This window comes from Pungitius pungitius, chromosome 21 (genome assembly GCF_949316345.1).
Source record: "Pungitius pungitius chromosome 21, fPunPun2.1, whole genome shotgun sequence".
Classification (NCBI taxonomy): domain Eukaryota; kingdom Metazoa; phylum Chordata; class Actinopteri; order Perciformes; family Gasterosteidae; genus Pungitius; species Pungitius pungitius.
Window position 1 is genome coordinate 2,762,122 of NC_084920.1, and position 19,462 is coordinate 2,781,583.

General features: G+C 44.7%; 2 protein-coding genes across 2 annotated transcripts; one reads left to right on the forward strand and one right to left on the reverse strand.

Moving 5' to 3' along the window:
• Positions 1 to 750: 750 nt before the first annotated feature.
• Positions 751 to 3,482, forward strand: ca15b (carbonic anhydrase XVb). Its single transcript, XM_037463363.2, has 9 exons — positions 751 to 885; positions 1,089 to 1,161; positions 1,274 to 1,300; positions 1,389 to 1,559; positions 1,729 to 1,877; positions 1,987 to 2,082; positions 2,233 to 2,311; positions 2,403 to 2,566; positions 2,677 to 3,482. Exons 2-9 carry the CDS (start codon positions 1,089 to 1,091, stop codon positions 2,851 to 2,853), a joined length of 936 nt encoding a protein of 311 aa, XP_037319260.2. The 5' UTR covers positions 751 to 885; the 3' UTR covers positions 2,854 to 3,482.
• A 547-nt stretch (positions 3,483 to 4,029) lies between these two features.
• Positions 4,030 to 18,298, reverse strand: mmp25b (matrix metallopeptidase 25b). The gene is made up of 17 exons (XM_062560193.1): positions 18,074 to 18,298; positions 17,047 to 17,274; positions 16,707 to 16,901; positions 15,063 to 15,145; positions 14,835 to 14,991; positions 14,653 to 14,726; positions 13,767 to 13,899; positions 9,308 to 9,396; positions 8,085 to 8,217; positions 7,827 to 7,971; positions 6,920 to 7,209; positions 6,550 to 6,732; positions 6,113 to 6,197; positions 5,913 to 5,995; positions 5,577 to 5,729; positions 5,113 to 5,406; positions 4,030 to 4,811 (listed from the first exon to the last, which is right to left on the reverse strand). The coding sequence occupies exons 2-17, from the start codon at positions 17,150 to 17,152 to the stop codon at positions 4,558 to 4,560; spliced, it is 2,457 nt and encodes an 818-aa protein (XP_062416177.1). The 5' UTR covers positions 17,153 to 17,274; positions 18,074 to 18,298; the 3' UTR covers positions 4,030 to 4,557.
• Positions 18,299 to 19,462: the final 1,164 nt, after the last annotated feature.

Below are 19,462 nucleotides of genomic sequence, written 5' to 3' on the forward strand. Positions count from 1 at the left end.
ACACCAAGAGAAAAAACATCCTCAAGATGCCTATATCCTCAGAGTATTTTGGAGGTTTTGGTGAGGACAGTCTCTTTAGAGTCACGTGACGGCCCTTTTAGGTTGGGATTTCCATCTCAAGGGAACGGCATTACACATCGGACAGATATTTACACACTACACTGATTGATTTTAAAGTTCCTGTTTCTTGTCCAGGAAAAGAAGGGTGTTCAGATACTTTATAGCTAACAAGATAACAGAGTCATTGTTTGGCGAAAAGGAACATGTGTAATTGTGTATATAACCATAAAAAAGAAAAAACGTTCCCGGAACTAAAGGTGCACCAAGACTAATTTACCCGGAAACATTGTATTACATATAAATCTTTATTCACATGTAGCGCTCATTCCAGATACGAATATACAAAAAGCATTGTTAACACAGTCAATAAACGCATTTTAATGTTTTCATTTAAACAATTTAAGATTGCATTGATTACATGGCTGAAGTCAATAATGATCTAATATTGAAATGACAAATTGTGAGAAATTCAGAAGTTCTAAAATGTCTGTGATGTAAATATGTTCATGATGATATTGATACTCAACAGAATGTCAGGTGCGCAGAGAGAACAATAGGCGGAAGGCTTCCAATCATCAAACTCCGCGGTCGTTTAATCTTACATCTCTACTTTTTGGTTTCACGTGTCTACGGGACCTGATTCTGATTCTGATTATCAGAAGAAAAAAAGTCTTTTGCCTTTTTCTGTCACGGGGGGTGAATTCTCATCGACATGTCCCCGCCATGGAGGCGGTGTCAGAGCAGGTACTGGATGGACTGAGCGGATAAATAGAAGCGTGATGAGACTGTGTTTGCAGACTGAAGGAGAGTGAAGGTGCGTCAAAGGTAAGCCTCCAACCTCCGATATTCCAAAGTGTTCAAACTTTTTTTTTTTGCGTAATTCTCCAACTGGTATTTTTTTTGAACGGACTAAATAGATGTATTTGTTTATATATTTCTAATGCAATTGATGTGTGTGCTTATTTGTTTTTTGGGGGGGAGGAAATAAAAGGATTCGAGTGAATCTTTGTCTCTTGTTCTTTTTTTAGATGAATTTCCTGGGAACTCTCCTCACTCTGTGCGTCCTCGTGCCCAGCGCCCACTTTGCCGATAGCTCAATCGGTACTATTTCTTTATTTAAAATAAATCAGTCATTATTATTTTTTTTCACTGCCTGTATGTCTTTTTGTAGATTTACTTACACTTGTCCCCCTCCCCCCCCCCCCCGCTCTAGCCTGGTGTTATAACCTTCCAACCTGCAGTGAGTAATCTCCATTTATCTCAAACTGGCCCCATTTACCACCCGCTGCTTCTCCTCGGCTCCTAACCCCCTTGATCCTGTCCCGCAGATGACACCACCTGGCCGACCATTGCCACCGTTTCTTGCAACGGCAGCCGGCAGTCGCCCATTAACATCGCCCCGGGATCCGTCCAAACGGACCCCAACCTGAACGCGTTCACGCTAAATAACTTCGACAGCCCCATCGCCATGGACACTATCGCCAACACCGGCAAGACGGGTGAGCCGTGGGTCCGGGTCGCGAACCGCGCGTGCCCAATGGGTTGCGTTTCATTCGGTTCTGACAGAAGGATGCGTTCGGCAACCCAAGCTCATTTTTTTTCTTTCTTCTTCTTCTTCTTCTTCTTCTTCTTCTTCTTCTTCTTCTTCTTCTTCTCGTCACGTTCCAGTCCAAATCAACTTGGTCCGAGGTCTCAGTATTTCGGGAGGAGGTCTGTCCGAGAACTACGACACCCTTCAGCTGCACCTGCACTGGGGTCGCGGCGCGTCCGTGCCGGGCTCCGAGCACACGTTGAATGGCCGGCGGTATCCCATGGAGGTACAGCGCACGCTTCCCTTTTCACGTTCAGCCTGAAGTTGGTGTGTTTTTTCTTCTCTCTCCCACTAAATTCATATGCTTTGATGCGTTCTTGACGTCACTCCTACAGCTTCACATCGTAAACAGCAAGGCATCCTACAACCGCAACACAACTCTAGCCGTTGCAGATTCCACAGGACTTGCTGCTCTTGGTTTCCTCATCGAGGTGAGAAGAGACTCTTAATAACGCCAATATATTGTCTCAAATTTAGTTTCTGATTCATCTTTTTACATCCTGTTTGTGTGTCACTGCAGATTTGTCATTTATTGCATGGTGAGGGAAAAAAAAAACAATTGAGTGTGCTAATCTTTTAAGGAAATGGAAGGCAACACCACTGGCCAACCTGCCAGTTGGCAAACATTGAGCTCCTACCTGGCCAGAATCCCAAATGGTGGTAAGAAGAGTGTTCATTTATCCGCGGAGGACTTGATCCACAGTATTTGAATAAAATGGTCTCTGCAGTGATGTGTTTTTTCTGCCGACAGGCGACAGCGTATTGGTGACAGCCGGAGTTTCCCTGAATGATCTCCTACCCGGGGTGGACACCACCAGGTACTACCGCTACCTCGGCTCCTTGACAACGCCCACTTGCGACGAGGCTGTGGTTTGGACAGTATTCAAGGACACCATCAAAGTCAGCAGAGATGTGGTGAGTAACGAGTACAACGCATGGGGGGGGGGGTGGGGGGGCAATCGCAACAGACGCTCCAATGGCCGCTTCGTGTATATGTCTGACTGGCTTCGAACCTTATTTTCCAGATTGACCGCTTCAGCAGTATGCTCCACATCGACAACAGCACTTCACCTCTCATGGTTAACACCTACAGAAACCTCCAGCCGGCATTACGGGTCACAACGCAGGTCAACAGCTCTGCCTCCAAAGCCTGCTTCTCCCTGGGGCTGATGGTCCTCAGCGTTCTTCTGGGGAGGCCTTAAAGAGCCGCCAAACGCTGTGCAGTCTTCACGGAGATGCCGGTGAACAAGTCTTTGCATCCAGGATGCACGCTTTTCGCCTCATGAAGTCACTGACGTCACAACACCGGTGCCTGAGAAAGTGTTGCATTTGCACTGAGTTTACAGGGGAGACGTTGTAGAACCTGTTTAGAGATCCAGCAACGTAATCTGTGAGTATTTATTTTCTTCAAAATCAGCCAGTTGGGTGCAATAATTTCTTAGCAAATATGATTTCCTTGTTATGTTGAGTTTTGCACTTTAATGTTCTTTAAAACGTATGTGCCTAAACTTTGTGTTGATTAGCGCGATTGAAATGTGGGCACTTTGCCAACAGAACTTATGAAATTGCTTTGGTTGGCATTTGGTTAAAAGAAATCCTGGTATTTCACTCAACTTAACGATTACCATTATTTAAGAACAATGTATATACATATAAATATATATATATATAAAATCAAACAGGTGTCTTTCATGTCAAAGACACCACTTAAAATAAATTCACTATATGCTTCCATATAAATGACGTTTGGGAGGGTGTGCTTTTTAACTGTCCTGTTTAAATACCTGAGTCACCTACAGTTGAACTTAATGACTTGATGAATGTAAAAATATTCCTGAGAAAACCTCCTGGTAATATGCTTCAATAAAAGATTCAATGGTTGACGACACGTATTGTTGTTGAAATATTCAAAATTGTAAAGATGAAGTCCTTTGAAGTGTACATACGCAATTTTTCCCATCAGTGTGAACTCGGAAGGAGAGCTTCTACTTAAGAACAGAAACACACATCACTTTACTTTTAAATGTGTTTACCAGACTGTAACATCAGAGTTGCTTTTGCCTCCTATCAAGCCACTGAGAGGCAAAGAGAATGTGTGAGCAACAATAGACACTCATTCAACAGGCAAAAAGACATTAAGGCATTTTTATTGTTTCCTCCACTATATTTCAACACATTTCAACAAACAACTGTCGGACTCGAAGGCACTGAGAGAGCGCTTCCTTTCGGGGGTACCGATCAGCGCTCTGGGACAGAACAGGCTCTAGTCTGCAGATGCATGATGTGCAAGGGTCATGCATCTGTAGATGCAAATGCTGCAGCATGAACTCAGTGCACAGCAACAGCTCTCTTTGCAGAACTGTTGCAATAATACCGTCATGTATAGTCAGATCAGTTTGAGTGTGAACGACTTTTACTCCTGATTGACTGAAAAGTACAATAGTTATCAAAAAATAAATACAGAAATGGGAAACAACAAACCTCAACGTGGTTTAAATTTTATTTACCATATATTTCTGATTAAACTGTATAGATTTATATGCAAATGCATATATAAAAAATGAGCCTTGATAAAGAAACTGAGTATTGCACTTGCGTGTTTGAGTTTGAGTTGAGTTTACTGTCCAAACATGAGGCGGTTTTGTAAGACCTCATTAAGACGTTTGGGAGTGCTGGATTGCTGTGTTGAATTTCCATGTGTTCTGCTTCACAGGCTCGATGTAACCCAACACTTACTCTTTTAATAAGGAGGGGGGGGGGGTGTATTCTCTGTGGCAGGACAGAGGGTGAAAGCAAAATGTGGGCACAGCAATATGTTCTGCCAAGGCAAAAAATGTATTACCGGTAATACAGGCCTCAAATGCCAAAGCTAAGAAGGATATTTAACACCAGGAGGTGAAAAGAATTTAGTAAAAAAAAACACAATTACTTTCAATTACCAAAATGAATGAGATCAGCAGGAGCCAGCCGCTTGTTAAGAAGGAAGATGATCCCTTCAGGTCACAGCGGCACTCCTTTGGGTTCCGAGGAGCGGAAGTAGCAGGAGGAGCCGGACATCTGAGCCAGTCCACTGCGGTGGATTTGGGAGTGACGACATCCTGGTTCAGCCCTCCGCTCTTCAGAACCCAGTAGAGGTTGTCCTTGAAGAAGTAGGCATCTCCTAAAGCGCAGCAGCAGTGTGACACTCAATCCCCTTTGTTCGCATTACATAATGAAAACAATATCAGCCTGCATCTACAACATCAACACTCCCCAGGGTCCCTTTGAGCAACGAATGCATCTCCCACACAGCGCAAACTGTGACAAAATATCTCTAATTCAAACAAGACAATGACAGATATCCAATAGTAATCCATAATGTCTAATTTAGACTGATAAAAAAAACCCTCAACTGGATTTACTCATTCAGCGCATGAGGGAGAAAACAGCTCGCTTGTGTATTCCTCTGAGCACAACGTTACCTTCTCCCCAGCTGATGATGTCATCCATGCGGGTCGGCACTCCTCCCCAGAGGGTGTTGTTCTTCGGGTAGCCCGGCTCCAGGTGCCTGGTCACACCTTGGCCTTCGCGGCTCTCGTCGAACCTCCAAAACCTCCCGCCGCTGAACAGGTAGGTCTTGCCGTTGTGGGCCCAGATGAAGGCGGCCTCCACCGTGTCCACCGGCGTCCCGCTCTCGGTCCTCATGCCCCACTCGGAGATGGGCCGCGGGTAGCCGCTCATGGCCACTGTGTCGGTGAAGACCCAGTACTGAGATCCTGAACGGACGAAGGAAATTGATCTGAATGTCAAAGAGTAGTTTTTAACATTTAGATGTTGGTTTTGCAATGCAGTGTCTCAAGGGGGGTTAGTTTAATGTTGCTGTCCTTTAACTGCTGCAAACATTCAAAATGCAGATCCAACCAGAACAAAGGATTTGGCCTCTCACCAATAAAGAAGATGATCCTGCTGTCACTCTTTCTCTCGTACACGGCGTCGATCTTATTCGTTCCCGGCGGGAGGCCGATCCAGAAGTTGTTGATCCGAGCCGGTTTGAAGGACACCAATAACCTGTCTCGCCCAGTTCTCCAGAAGTGTGTACCTTTGCAAGAAACGAGAGGGGAACATGACAAGTGCAGGACAGACGCACAATGTTAGAGGATTTCAGCAAGTCTATTCGCCAAAAACTAAAGCAACTGTGAATACATTTCTGTAAGATGAATGATGCCACTCGGACTTTGGAGACTTCTAAGTAATTTATCTGTTTTGGATGTTTTCATCTCACCTTTAAAAAAGAACACCTCTCCCCTGATATTTGCCACGGCGTCAAAGCCTCCCCGACAGCGGTCGTCCAGCGGCGGGTTCCAACTTGGACAGAAAAGGTTTGTTGAAATGACATCTTGTGTGATTGCTGTAGTTCAACACAAGAATCACCAGAGGGTGCAAAGAGACCAAACGCGGTCCGGATGGGAAGGCTTCACTCACGGCTTTGTTGGCCTGGGGGGAGGTGGACTGGGCAGGCGTGGGAGGTCAGGATCAACACCTCCTGGCGGTCGGCGGTCATTCACACCTACAAAAGAGCGGTGACAGAAGGAGACATTGAAGAGGCGGTGAGCGCCGATGACACCGCTGCGGATATTGTTCAGCAGCCTTTTTTAAGACGCAGACGTCATTTGTTGGAATCCGGTATATGACCTTTTCACATATTATCACCAGGCAGGAGGGGGGTTCTGGCCTCCTATTTGTGACTTTGTGTTCAGTCTATCATCACATTAACATGAACAAAAACCATTAACTTACACCACAAACCACCGACAGTAATTGTTTACCCGGACAGTGAGGCTTCCACGCCACCATAAATCAAGGAATATATATACACTGATACTAGACCCACATTGCCATCTGGCCAACTGGTTACCGACCATAAAGCTGCTGGATGGCCATCCGGTCGTCCTGGTCCAGGCGGAAGTTTTCGATGTCTCCCGCAGGACCCTGGTAGTAGGGCCTCATGATGGACGGGTCGGACGAGGAATGGGACAGGCCCAGCGAGTGCCCGAACTCGTGCACGGCGACTGTGAACAGGTCTGTGCTGTGGCCGCTGTCATCTGAGGGGTGTGTGAACAAACTGTTACTGGATCAGAACAAACTTTTTTGGGAGCTTGAGCAAACGCCGTTTCCTATTGTGTCCGTTATTCTCTGTTTCCTTTTTGATCACAATAGATCAAGTTGTCCGTGGACAGGTTCTCAAACACACAAAAATCCACCCGTCACCATTTCAGTCGGGGTCAATACCTCTGTAGCTCCAGATCTCGTCGTTGTCGAAGTGCGCGTCACCCGCCAATTCCTGACTGCCAGGGAAGAAGGCGTGCGCCAGGGTGCCGCCCTGCCCGTCGAAAGGGTACCCATCGTCGTGGAGCGAGCGGGAAAAGTTCACTCGGATGTCCCCGCCGACGTTGCCCGGCAGCCGCTGGAATCTCAGGGGGGTCTCGCGGCTCCAGGCTTCGAAGGCACGCTGCAGGATGGCGTCCACCAGGCCGTTGGACATGCCGGGTGAGAGGGACGGCAAAGGGTAGCCGTGGATACTGCACACACGATAGACGATGTGTTGATTTATTTAGGCTCAGAATCTATTCACTGTGTTTGAGACAATTGATGCTCTCATTTTAATTCATTCACATTGAGTTTTTTTTCTTCTTTTTTACTGCTGTACACGGAGCTGAAGGTTGGGGCAATAAAATTGGTTGCAACAGGGCTTTATGTTGGCTAAAAATAGTTGAATTACAAAATGGCAATGGTTCCATGTTCCTTCCTTAGTTTAACACGTGTGAATGACACATCCTGTTGCGGTAACTTCTTGTTGCTGTGAACTCAAATTGCAAAAATTGGTACGCAGCTAAATCATAAAGCACAAGAAAAGTATAGAACGCATACCAGCCTTATTCTACATCACTAATTAAATATGTATATCTGTAACTAAAACACTCACTAACCTAACTTCCTCTGTTCGGGTATCCCAAATAACATAGATGATTTGAACCATATGCTTTTGTTGTAATTAAAGTATTTTTGGGCATTCAAAATGAAGGCTTCCCTTTTATAACAGAAAGGAAAACATATCTCAGTTGTGGATGACACAAAACGCTCTGTGATTCATGCGGGGATGACAAGAAGCTACAACGCATCGTGACAGGAAACACACCTCCATGTGAGCTCTGTCTTGTGCCACTTCAGGCCTGACAGGGCGTATCTCCTCCTCCTCCTTCTCCTCTTCAACATCTCCTCGTTCCCGACAATATCCGGGAGAGAGCATCGAGGCGTGGACATGAGTTTCAGCGTTTCGGCGTCTGGAAGAGGTACATGTGGGGAAAACAAAGAGGCTGATTACACCCCGGATGTGTGAAACATCGTCTACGCGTAACGCGTTGTCCTGAAACATCGACGTTTGGAGGGTCGTTACCCAGAACCCCGCTTTCCCGGACCCCGCCAAATCTCTGCATGAGACGGATGGCTTTCTCTAGCCCTTCTTTGGTCTGCAGTCTGCTTGTGCGCGGGTCAGGAGACGGCAGGTAGCCATACCTGCTCAGCCAATCCTGCGCAGAAAAAAAACCAGAACAAATCCGTTAATGTTTAAGCGTTAAATGTTTTGCGTGGAGCGCGTAGAGAAGGTGAAACCGACAGCAAAGCTTGTGAGACATATTCAATACTGCGAGTGTATCAAGATCAAATACGTTAAAGTCGGTTTATTTAAGTGATTCTGAAAACCCGCCCTTCCTCTTGCCAACCTTCCACTGGTTTGGCAGTTGAAAGGCAGTGGCTCATTGTGGTGGGTTTTACACTGACAAAAATGTCCACCACAAGTCGTTAAATTTACTCAGTAGTTTCATTTCAAAGTACCGGCAGCATCACACACAATACAGATCAAACATGTTGACTATTATTTACATTCAAAGCTGCCCAAAAATATTACATTTGTATGTTGTTTTTGAGGAAGTTGCCAGAAAAAGGGAAGCTTGCAGTTATCTAAATCTTGTTGCCTTTTTTATGAAAATGATAGAAAATCACTGAAGATGTCACCCTAGAATCAACTCGTTGTAATGTTTGTAATCAGTTTTGATTGGGAATTTTTATTTCAAATGTATGTACCTAAAAATAAGTATAACATGAGTTAAATACAAAAATACAAAAATAAAATATGGATATTTCTTTACATGTATATGGAGAATGCTGAACCACCTTCTGTGACCCACATCCTCATGACAGCCTCATCATGCAAACATAAAGATATTCCAAATTAAATATACGATTTATTCCCCAAAACCTGCTGATGGTTTGATATTTGAATAACTTACATATACATTTCTATTACTAATTTTACATTCGTTGTATTGAAATTACTTTTTGACCCATAATTAATAATATAATAAATAAAGTGAAATAAACCGACCTATCAGAACAATTAATTAGACTGAGCAAATACAAGTTTACGAAGTATAGCGTAGTTATATTTACTTGACATATTTTACTTTGTATACACACATAAATATATATATTTATATTAAATATTGATATATCTATATAAAAGTAAAATATGCTCCATCACACCGGGAGCTTTCTGTCATAATCGATAAGCTGCACATGCCACAGTTACACATCTTTTAAATTTACGTATAATAAACTCACCACCGCTTTGTACTGCTCGGGCTGCGCTGATGTGCTTCCCGTTAAGGTCAAAAGCATCAACAGCATCCGACCCAAATCCATTCCTCTCCCTGTAGAAAAAACCCCCCACTTATATATTTATTTATTTTTTCTATATTTGGAGAAAACAGAGACATCTCTCATCCAAAGACACCAAACCATCGCAAAGAAAGCTTACCGTGGTCTCTGCTTCTGCCTCTCTCTCGGGACTAGGTTGGGCTGATCGATCATCAGGCGGCTCTCTCTTTGGCTCTACTCTGCTTCCTTTAACAACCCCCCCACCCCCGCCCCCCCCCCCCCCCCCACATACACACACGCTTCCTTCCCCCCCCCCCACACACACGCTTCCTTCCCCCACCCCCTCCTCGACAGGCGGATCTGTGGGCAGAAAAATACGGAGCGAAAGGCCACAGGTACCAATGAACTATTTAAAAATACTTTAAAAAGTTACATTTACATAGATAAATAAAACCCTCTTGTGTCCCTCTTTCCTGCTTCATTCAAGCTTCCTTCAAACCGTTTTCACTGCAATTTCCTTCCTGTCCGCCAGATGGCGCCTGACTTTTGCTCCGATCACATGACTCCCGAATTCACCTGTTCACCTGTGCCTTCTTTCCCTTTCCCTCATCCAACTTGAGGATTATATTGAATTAAAACATAATACAATTTAATTAATACAACAACAGAAAATGTTATTTCCTTTTTTTAATCTATTCTGAAAATTATTTATATATTATATTATTTATCAATAAAATTCTTCCTATTATATATTTTCCTGAACAATCCTTGAACATCCAAATGTGTACAATGTGTATAATACAATTTAATTAATTAATACAACAACAGAAAATGTTATTTCCTTTTTTTAATCTATTCTGAAAATTATTTATATATTATATTATTTATCAATAAAATTCTTCCTATTATATATTTTCCTGAACAATCCTTGAACATCCAAATGTATTCCGGGTATACCATCACCCCAAAATACGGTCAACAAAATTAGTTTGAATCTTTATTTTACTATCTTGTCAATGTTATTCCAAACAAAAATACATTTACGGGAAATTGATGACGCTGCGTTGAGCCGGAGTGCACCGCCATCTCCCATCTCCCATCTCCCATCTCCTCTTAGAGTCCCATTACGTCCATGAGAGTGTACGGCCATCCTCTCTGCAGAGCATGTGGTGTCATCTTTCCCTCTTCCTCCCCTCCCGTCTTTAATTTCTTCCGCATTCCAATCCCAGCCCAGAGCATATCATGCAAAGCCTCCTTCATTTTCTTTTATTGCTATTTTACAAAAACTGAATATTGTGTGCCTGTATTGACTAATGTTTGGCCACCTGAGGGCAGCTGAAACCAGTTGGATTAAAAAAAAAAAAAAAGGACATGTCAGCACCGTCCGTGTCAATAGGGCAAACGCTGGCTTGTTTAAACATTCAGCGGACAAGGAGAAACATTAACTTCTTTTTACTGACTCCACAGCTTTTGAATGCATCACTATGTCCCCCGCATGGCCCCTGGCTGGCGTTCAGGTTTGGGGCCGGGAGGGTGCAGGGACTTTTTACGGCTCGCCGGTAAACAGAACTGAAAAACAGAACTGAAAAACAGAAACGCGGCCTTGCTTCTGATTGTTTCGGCCCGGTCTCGCGCCACACACACACGTTCGAATCCCCATGGTGTCCCAATAGACGCTGAGAGCGACTGACGCAAATAGAAACGATGAGATGGTCCTTAAAACCCGGAGCGAGGGAGGACGGATCAAACAAAGACCGGGGCTCTCACCCAGGAGGCGGCGGGCTGTTGACTCTTTGGGATGGTAGCCGTCGGTGCGGTCGGTCACGTGACACACCGTGTAGAAATCAAAGCACAAAGCACAGTGTAAACACTTCATGGACAATGGGGATGTATCTGAGGCACTAAAATGCTGTTCAGAGGTGAGAGGAGTCGGGGGATCATCCGCACCAAATTATCAACCTTTTAAAACTTGGAACCGCACAATCCGAAATAAAGGCCTCGGAAGACATTTTCATTCCACAAGGTTTTATTGTCATTAAAGGGATCCAAGGCCTTCACAAAAGGGTTGACTCTTGGTGACCGCACAGTACTAACACAACACACGACGACGACAACAGAAACAACACAGAGGACTCGAGTGAAAAGACAAATAAATAAGAGTTGAAAGACATTTCCTATTAGAACTGAGATGCATCAACAGAACCAACAGAGGACAGTGAGCAGAGGTAGAAACCCTGCAAAGTACGGGAACGCTTTTTACAATACTCACTTCTGCAAGTAACCGATTGTCTACAGCGGCTCATTTTTGGTCATGCGCAGTTGATGATGTCATTGCTATTGTTTTGACTTTGTTGCAGTGATTTCACCGATTTATTTTTTTTATTTTTATTTTTTTAAATCTCCTTTACCCCCCCCAGCTTTGATTGTCCAGTTTGAAGGCCGTCTCTTCGTTTGCTGTGAAACGATTCTTGATTGTCTCTGGCTGTTTGTTTGTGATGTACAAAAAAAAAAAACCCTGTCAATCAAAAGTATTTCCCACTGCTGAACCTATGATGGAACTGCTTCTGATACATATATATATGGTATATATATTTACCCTGTATATATAAAACAAAGGGAAATGACATTCCCAAGTCCCTTAGGAAACCTGTAAATGTCTCATATCTTTGTTTTTTATCTGTTCAAAATATTGTCACGGTGTGTCACTAATGATTGTTTTTGTGCTTGAAGATAATTTCAGTCCACAAACGAACATTTTCCCCTCCAATAACATCTGACAATATTCCACAATTATTTTCCTCACACACACACACACATACATGTCTGTACAAAAATATGCAGTATCAGTCTTGGTGTAATGTAGCTGGCTGGGTGGGCGGGACTTAAGTTTTGAAGTTTTAGTAAGTGATTGCCGTTAGCACGTCGATAATCTTCAAAGTATTCTTACACAGTTTATGCACATGTCACAAGCTCGCTATCACAAACATCACTGACCCGCTCAAGCAACGAGAAGCTGTGGCTGCACTTCACAATACAAACATCTGCTGGCATTTGCTTAGTACAGCTGAACCGCGTATTCACCTCGATGAACATAATCTGCTCATAATCTGATTTAAAACATAATCCTACCATTTTATTCAGCATGTGTAACAACAATTCAAGGCATATCTTTGTTATTTAGTAGATCCGGGAGAAGTTCAAGTTTATTGGCAAAAAGCTTGTAATGATGTCAGTTCGGATGTCACGGTTTGGGTCTGCTTCTTGTCTTATTTTGTAGTATTCATGTCTCTTGTGTTCCTGGGTAACTTCACTTCCTGCCTTGTCCTGTCTTCCCCCGTGATTGTCTGCCGTGCCTGATCGTTTCCACCTGTGTCCAATCACCTGCACCTCCTTGTGTATTTAAGCCTTGTGAGTCTCTCGTCTTGTGTGGCGTCATTACATGTTGACGTTCTGGGCAAGTAAGTCTGTTTGTGTTTCCAAGTCCAGGTCCCTGTTTTTGTTTTCTCCTCCTTCCTCCCCTTTTTTGGTTGGAGTGATTTTGATTTCCAGTTTTTGACTATTAAAGTCCTTTGTTTTTTCCCTAAATCCGCATCTGAGTCCTCCCTCCTTGCCCCCGACCCCGCGTCGTGACATCGGATACAACATGTAACTAAATAATCTAACATCAAAAGTACACTTGCTGTCTTATTTCAACCACACTTGTATATTTAGTGGACGTACAAACCTTCTCTGCATTTGCATTTGACAGTTTCGCAGCTTTTGCGGTAGAGAAAAAGCCAAAATGTCAGTAACAGAAAATTAGGTAAAACTTTGAAAGGAGCCGATGCCGATCCTAAACTCTCTGGTGATGGAGGACATGTTGCATCTCCACAAACAATGTAACCGTAACTTAAATTGAGCCTCACCCTAATCCGGGGATTATTTCGCACCTACACACGCCTCACACTGATCCTATTTCTAATCCCGGGCTCAGCCTTATGAATCACACACCATCCAAACCAAAAGAAAGTGCAACCTGACACTACTAAGCAAACACCAGTATGACCCGAGTACCGCCGAGTGCAACCAAAGCGCCTCTGGTTGGAATTTGTAAACATTTAATGAATTTCAGGGTCTGCAACTTGTTGAGGCCCAATACAGCTCAGTCCTGTGCTTCCCTAAAACCCGTGTCATCCCCATCACTTTCATTGGGGGGGGAGGGGAGGGGAGGGGGGGGTGTTGCTCACTGTAACCTGGCCCAGTACTGACCCAGGTTATGACTCATGCTCTGCTGATCCGTCCCCGGAACCTGGACTGGCACTGAAACGCCGGGCGATATGAGCCCTGAGCGGTAAGGGAGGGAGAGAGAGAGAGAAGAAAGGAGGGGGGTCACTCGAGGCCGTGGAGTCGACGAGACTGACGTTCACCCGTCAGAAATACTCACCGGTGTTGGAGTTGGCCGAGGACGGGGTCTGCAGGTGAGGGGAGGAGTACGCCGATGAGTCAAAGCTGCGCGGGGCAGACGGGGACGGAGGCAACATGCAGGAGTAGGAGGAGGCCGACTGGGGGGGGATGGACTGAGAGAAGGGAGTGAAGGAGAAAGATCTGGGTTAGATAAATATTGAAAACCGGTAATGGCAGTTTAAAGCCAGTTTCAGGTTACCAGGGAGTGCTGCAGTGGTGTTGTGTGTGATTTAAACCGGTCTAATGACAGATATTAACAACAATCTGCTGCTTTTGTTCTGGCATCGACGTGCGACATGTTGGAAACATTCATGTAAAATCACAAAACTAGATATTCAACATATGTGTTTTTTTTCATGCTCCTTGACGCTGCAGCGTTCTCTAGACACCATCAAGCTAAAAATAAATATATTCTTCATCATTGATGACCCCTGGAAGAATCTTTTGACCTCACTGATTAAATGTGTTCATCACATGATTTAATATTTTTTTTACCAAATTGTTTATGTAAAATCTTTTGTTTTGTGTGTTTTATTAGAGTTTTCTTGTAGTATTTATATCTGTATTATTATTATCATTGCTGATTTTTTTTTAGAATTTCTATTTCAATGGCATACTGAATACTGTGGACAGCAGCATTAGGCATTCTGATAAAAAATAAAGTACGTTGGTTTTATCTATTGGAACATCTACTGTTAATTCATTATGATTAGATGGCAGTGTTATTTATACCTGCAATAGCCTGAATGTCTTTATTTGCATTAACTTGTGTTTTATAGCCTGGACATGTAAAGGGGTGAATACAAGGCCTCTGCTCTGTAAAGCTCGCATGGTGCTGATGAATGATGAATGATGAAAGGTCCAACCTGGACTCCAGATGAGAAGACTGACAGGGAGCTGTAGCTGGGCAGGGACGACTCAGCCTGACTCAACATGGACCCTGGAGAGAGAGAGAGAGACACACACAGCGAGACGGTGAGCGCGCACACACACACACACACACACACACACACAGTACTACACACATGATGATGGTGCGTGTTTGTACCTGAGCTGCTGGCGTGCTGCTGATGGTAGACGGAAGTGTTGAAGGAAGTGGTCAGAGGGGCTTGGCTCTGCGAACAGGAAGTCGCACCCCCCGACCTCCTTTGATTGCGCAGCTTTTCCTCCCGCCTCCACTTGGCTCTCCGGTTCGAGAACCACACCTGTCAATCAGAGAGTCTTCATCACGACGGCCCACAAGCTGTCACGGCTGCGCCGTCGGACCGGGTCCTACCTGTATCCGGGCCTCTGGTAAGTCGATCTTGTTTGCCAATCTCTCCCTGGCAAAGACATCTGGGTAATGTGTCCTTTCAAACTCTGTGGAACACATGTTAACTGATGTCAAACACACAGCGGGAGTCCTAATTGAGCATGACGGGACGGCGCGGAGCCGCTCGCCAGGACAACCCTTGCTGCGTGTCGTTAACACGCTTTTAATGCGTCTGTTCGTGTGATAAGAAAGCACGAGATCTGAGTAGATTCCAAACGTAATTCATTTGAATCAGATATCAATCATTTTCAATGCATGTCCATCTGCAAATCGATTAACCACTGCTTGAGATCATTCATCATCTTGCGATGAAATACACAAATCAAGAGAGCTGAGATGTGTCCCCACAACCATATTTAAAATATTTATCTTTTGCACATTGTGTAAATGATTTATCATCATGGAGCACGCAGAAAGTTCATTTCAAGTTGAGAAGCTGCCTTCGCACTTCCGTTAAAAGTAGGCTAAACTAAAATGAAGCTTCAAAAAAATCCTTTTAGCACCCAAATGAGTCACCGTCTCTCGCTCGTGAGGAGAAACATTTCATTCCAACCATCATGACTCAGCCGTGAGTTCGTATCAATGAGACTTCCTCCCCCCGCGAGCGTCATTTCTCGCGGTGCCACTTCATTCGAAGTCGACAAAGTGCTGACGTTCCCGTTTTGTCGGGCGAGTGTAAACGAGCATACGCCTCGCCCTCCAACTGGCAGCCTGAGTCGCCCTAATGAACTCCGGGGGCCCAGGTCTGTCACGGAGAAGCCGCTCGCTGCAGGTCATGATGCTCAACATTCAAACTGGCAAGTGAGGTAAGTGTCAACAAAGAAAAGAAAAGAAATACAAATATTAAGACACATTCACACATGAGTGTATATTTTAAGCAGAATTAATATTTATATATGTGCATATACAATATTTGTGTAAATATATACATTTATATTATTGAAAGGTTACCAGCATGGTAAATAACCAAAGAATTAAGTGTCTACTGGTAACACTGGTTTATAAATCCAGATTACGACAGCTCTGTGAATTAAGTCTGTCTCACAAATTGTTCTAATTGGCTTATTTATAATTGGCGTCCGTGTCAACACATGATTGTTATTGTGCCGTGGCCGTGCACTGAGGTCAGCGTACCTCATTAATGTCATTTGTGGTGAGTGACCACAGTGATGTCTTTCCACTCGGCTGCACAGTGGACATTGCGTCCTTATTTAGCTCAAGGGCCTGCTGCAGCCATGTCCAGTCAAGGGTGGCTTTCTGATCCCGCTCCCTCGCTGCATAATACAACCATTGTAGCGACGCGTTATCAGAACTCTGCTCTACACGCCGCCAGAGGCCCTTTGGAGGAGATCAGGAATATTTTTGGGTTCAAGATGATGCGGAATCCGCATCAAGCAGAGCTCGTGGGAGGCCGTGTTTTCTCTCCCGTGCACTACAAGGACGTGTTTATGTCTCCTACCAGTCCCCCAAAAGCTGTAAACAAGGTGTTAAGGCTGTAGCCCAATAGTAAAGGTGTTGGCAGTGGGGGCAGGATAAGCTGCGTCACGACGGAGGGCAGCGATTGGCTGAGAAGCAACGACCGAGCTGTGCGTGCTCGCATGGCCTGACCTTTCTCCAGAGCCTCGATCTGCTCCTGCGTGAAGCTGGTCCGGTTCCTCTGCAGCTTCCTCTTGAGCTGCAGCCTCAGCTGAGACTCCTCGCCGTCGTCCCTCTCGACGGGGACTCCTCCCCCTCTGCCCGTTCCCCCTCCCCCTGCCTCCCCCCCTATGCTGCCCTCCGTGTCCAGCAGGCAGCCGTCGGACACTGGCAGGGAGGAAGGTGACAAAAGAGATGTGGGAGCGTCAGGGGAAGGGATGTTTTGGACGAACAGAATGTGCCGACCCACGAGCCGAAATGACAGGAAGTGGTCCGACGGGCCTCGTGTCACTGCTGCTTTTGCTGGCCTCACCTGTGCTGTGTTGCGTCTGGACGCTGGTGGGGTCGTGGTACCAGTTGTTGGGCCCGCTCCAGTTTGAGCCGCTCTGCAGGTTCAGCATGGTTAACTTCTCGTACATGCTACGAGGGTCCAAACCACCATGAAGACCAATGAAAAGAAGCCCTGTCCCGTGCGTGTCCGCCCCTGCTCGCTGTCACCTTTGGCAAATCTCCCCTTCCGTCGATCCTCCAGTCCTTCCTGCTGGAGGGGGGGTGGGGGGGGGGGGGTTAGGGGAAGGGACGAAGAGGAGGAGGAGGAGGAGAAGAAGGAGGGGTTCATATCGCATGAGTTCACACATGGTCGGCATTGTGGCGAATTAGCCTCATGATGACAGACAGAAATGGAGTTAGTTACATGCTAGCTGTCGTAGCGTGTGCGTGTTATACATTTGTATGCTAGTATACCGTGGGGAGCGCAGGTACATTAGAACCCACTCTGCAATCCATGACATTTATTATGCGACTTGCTTTTAGCTCGATCTCCTCTTGTAAGCACAAGCTTGCGTGCACACACGTACGCATGAAGAGACAATGCATTTCCATGAAGCGCCGAACTGCCATCGCACACACACACACACACACACAGCGGCGTCTTGAACAACAAATTCCAAACAAAGCAATGTTGAACTTTGGGTAAAAGACATTAGGGGCTCAGGGATAATCCAAAATCCTCATTATTTTCCAACATCAAGTCAAGTCAAGATCAAAAGCCGCTCCTGACCATTTCTTACATTCCCCATTTATTTTAGAAACGCATAGGACAATACTTCATATCTATACTCCAAATCTCCCAAAGTACTGCAAGAGCACAATGTCAATGGTCCAACTCCATTCATTTGGGTGAAGCCTATTTTATAAAAGTCCAGAAATGGTCCCTGAATGGAGAAGTCACCTGAGGTCCACCTCTGAGCTTCTAACAGGGTCCACATTTACAAAAGGGCTCTCGGCACAGGATGAGACCGCGTGCACTGAAATAAACATTTTATGTGTTGCAAACTTACCGAGAGTCCGGCCGAAGTGATGCGGCGGGTCCTGCGTGTTACTTCGGTCCCCTCGTTCGCCCCCCACGTCCCTCGTCCTCCAGCTTTGTTGACTGTGACTGTGTGTATGTGTAAAGCAGAGAGTAGGAGCGAGATGGACAGAGTGAGACAGGGTGAGAGAGAGTGAAAGAGGACGAGGGGGGGCTCTGGAGAGAAATGCGTCTGCGGGCACTCTTGTCCTCCGAGCAATGGAGAGAGAGAGAGAGGAAGAGAGAGAGAGAGAGGGAGAGAGAGAGAGAGAGGGAGCCACCAAGGGGTGACAAAGTGAGTCAACATCAGTGTCAAGTTTGAACTTAATGCCAGCGAGAGGAGGAGGGGAGGCCAAGAGAGGGGCGCATAAAGCACAGATAATGGAGAGATAGCGGATGATAAATAGATGATGGAATTCATAGATGATGGAATGACCATAAAACATGAAAAAACAAAATATGATCGGCAGTCAAGTGTGTAAATTTGTCACACAAACACACACACGCGACCAGTCGGCATTTTTAATACATCAAACTCACAACGGACTCATTTTCATTGATCGTCATTTGAATGTTTTAAAACTTTGATAATATTTTTTCGTGTCCACATTCATATGCTATTTTAAAATAAAATTAAACATTTAGCAACCAGAAGCAGATCTTTTTTTAGGTATGATTAATTATAACTGTGAAGAAACAGACGCTATCATTATTACATCGATTGGAGCATCTGTGAAGATGCCAAATATTTGTAGAGTCGTTGAAGTAAATTTTTGTACCAAGAGACGTTTCCTTATAACGGTAAGTTTTATTATCAGGCAAAATGATGAAAAAACGTTTTTTTTCAAAAGATCACGGCACAGCATGTATCATTAGGAATATATTAAAACCCGTTATTACCACACAGGTATTAGGCGAATATGAAGAATTTGTCATTGTTTTTATACATTTTTCAATATTTTTTAAATCAATGTAATAAAGATGTTAATGTCACAACAACGAAAATAAAATGGCTCCATTCATTATTGTAGAAAAAACATATGTATCAAAAATGAAAAATGAAAATTGCATCAGTGCTGCGTTACGGAAGAATTCTCTGCATTTATTTTTATTGTTGAGTAACCTGTAACCTGTTTTAATTGGTTCATAACACTTTATCGGCGTTTTTTGGGGACAGTGGGGCCAAAACTCAAAAAATGTCCAAATCGTAATTTTGCAACGACAATACCGGCGGAACCTAATTGAAGGGCCATTGAGTAACTTCATCCCAACAGTGTCCGAGGCCTCCAGCGCTGTGAAGATGCTGCGGGAAGTCCCGTCACTTCATCTTTTAACCCCACCTTGGTACCGTCCTGCCACATCTCAGGTAGCGTTCCGGGCA

Coding starts and splice junctions, on each gene's coding strand:
- mmp25b (XM_062560193.1), bottom strand. CDS start 17,152: ATGTACGAGAAGTTAACCATGCTGAACCTGCAGAGCGGCTCAAACTGG. Junction 5,996..6,112: donor CCCCCCAGGCCAACAAAGCC/GTGAGTGAAGCC, acceptor TTTCTGTCCAAG/TTGGAACCCGCCGCTGGACG. Junction 4,812..5,112: donor CATCATCAGCTGGGGAGAAG/GTAACGTTGTGC, acceptor GCTGCGCTTTAG/GAGATGCCTACTTCTTCAAG.
- ca15b (XM_037463363.2), top strand. CDS start 1,089: ATGAATTTCCTGGGAACTCTCCTCACTCTGTGCGTCCTCGTGCCCAGC. Junction 1,878..1,986: donor GCCGGCGGTATCCCATGGAG/GTACAGCGCACG, acceptor TCACTCCTACAG/CTTCACATCGTAAACAGCAA. Junction 2,312..2,402: donor GGCCAGAATCCCAAATGGTG/GTAAGAAGAGTG, acceptor TTCTGCCGACAG/GCGACAGCGTATTGGTGACA.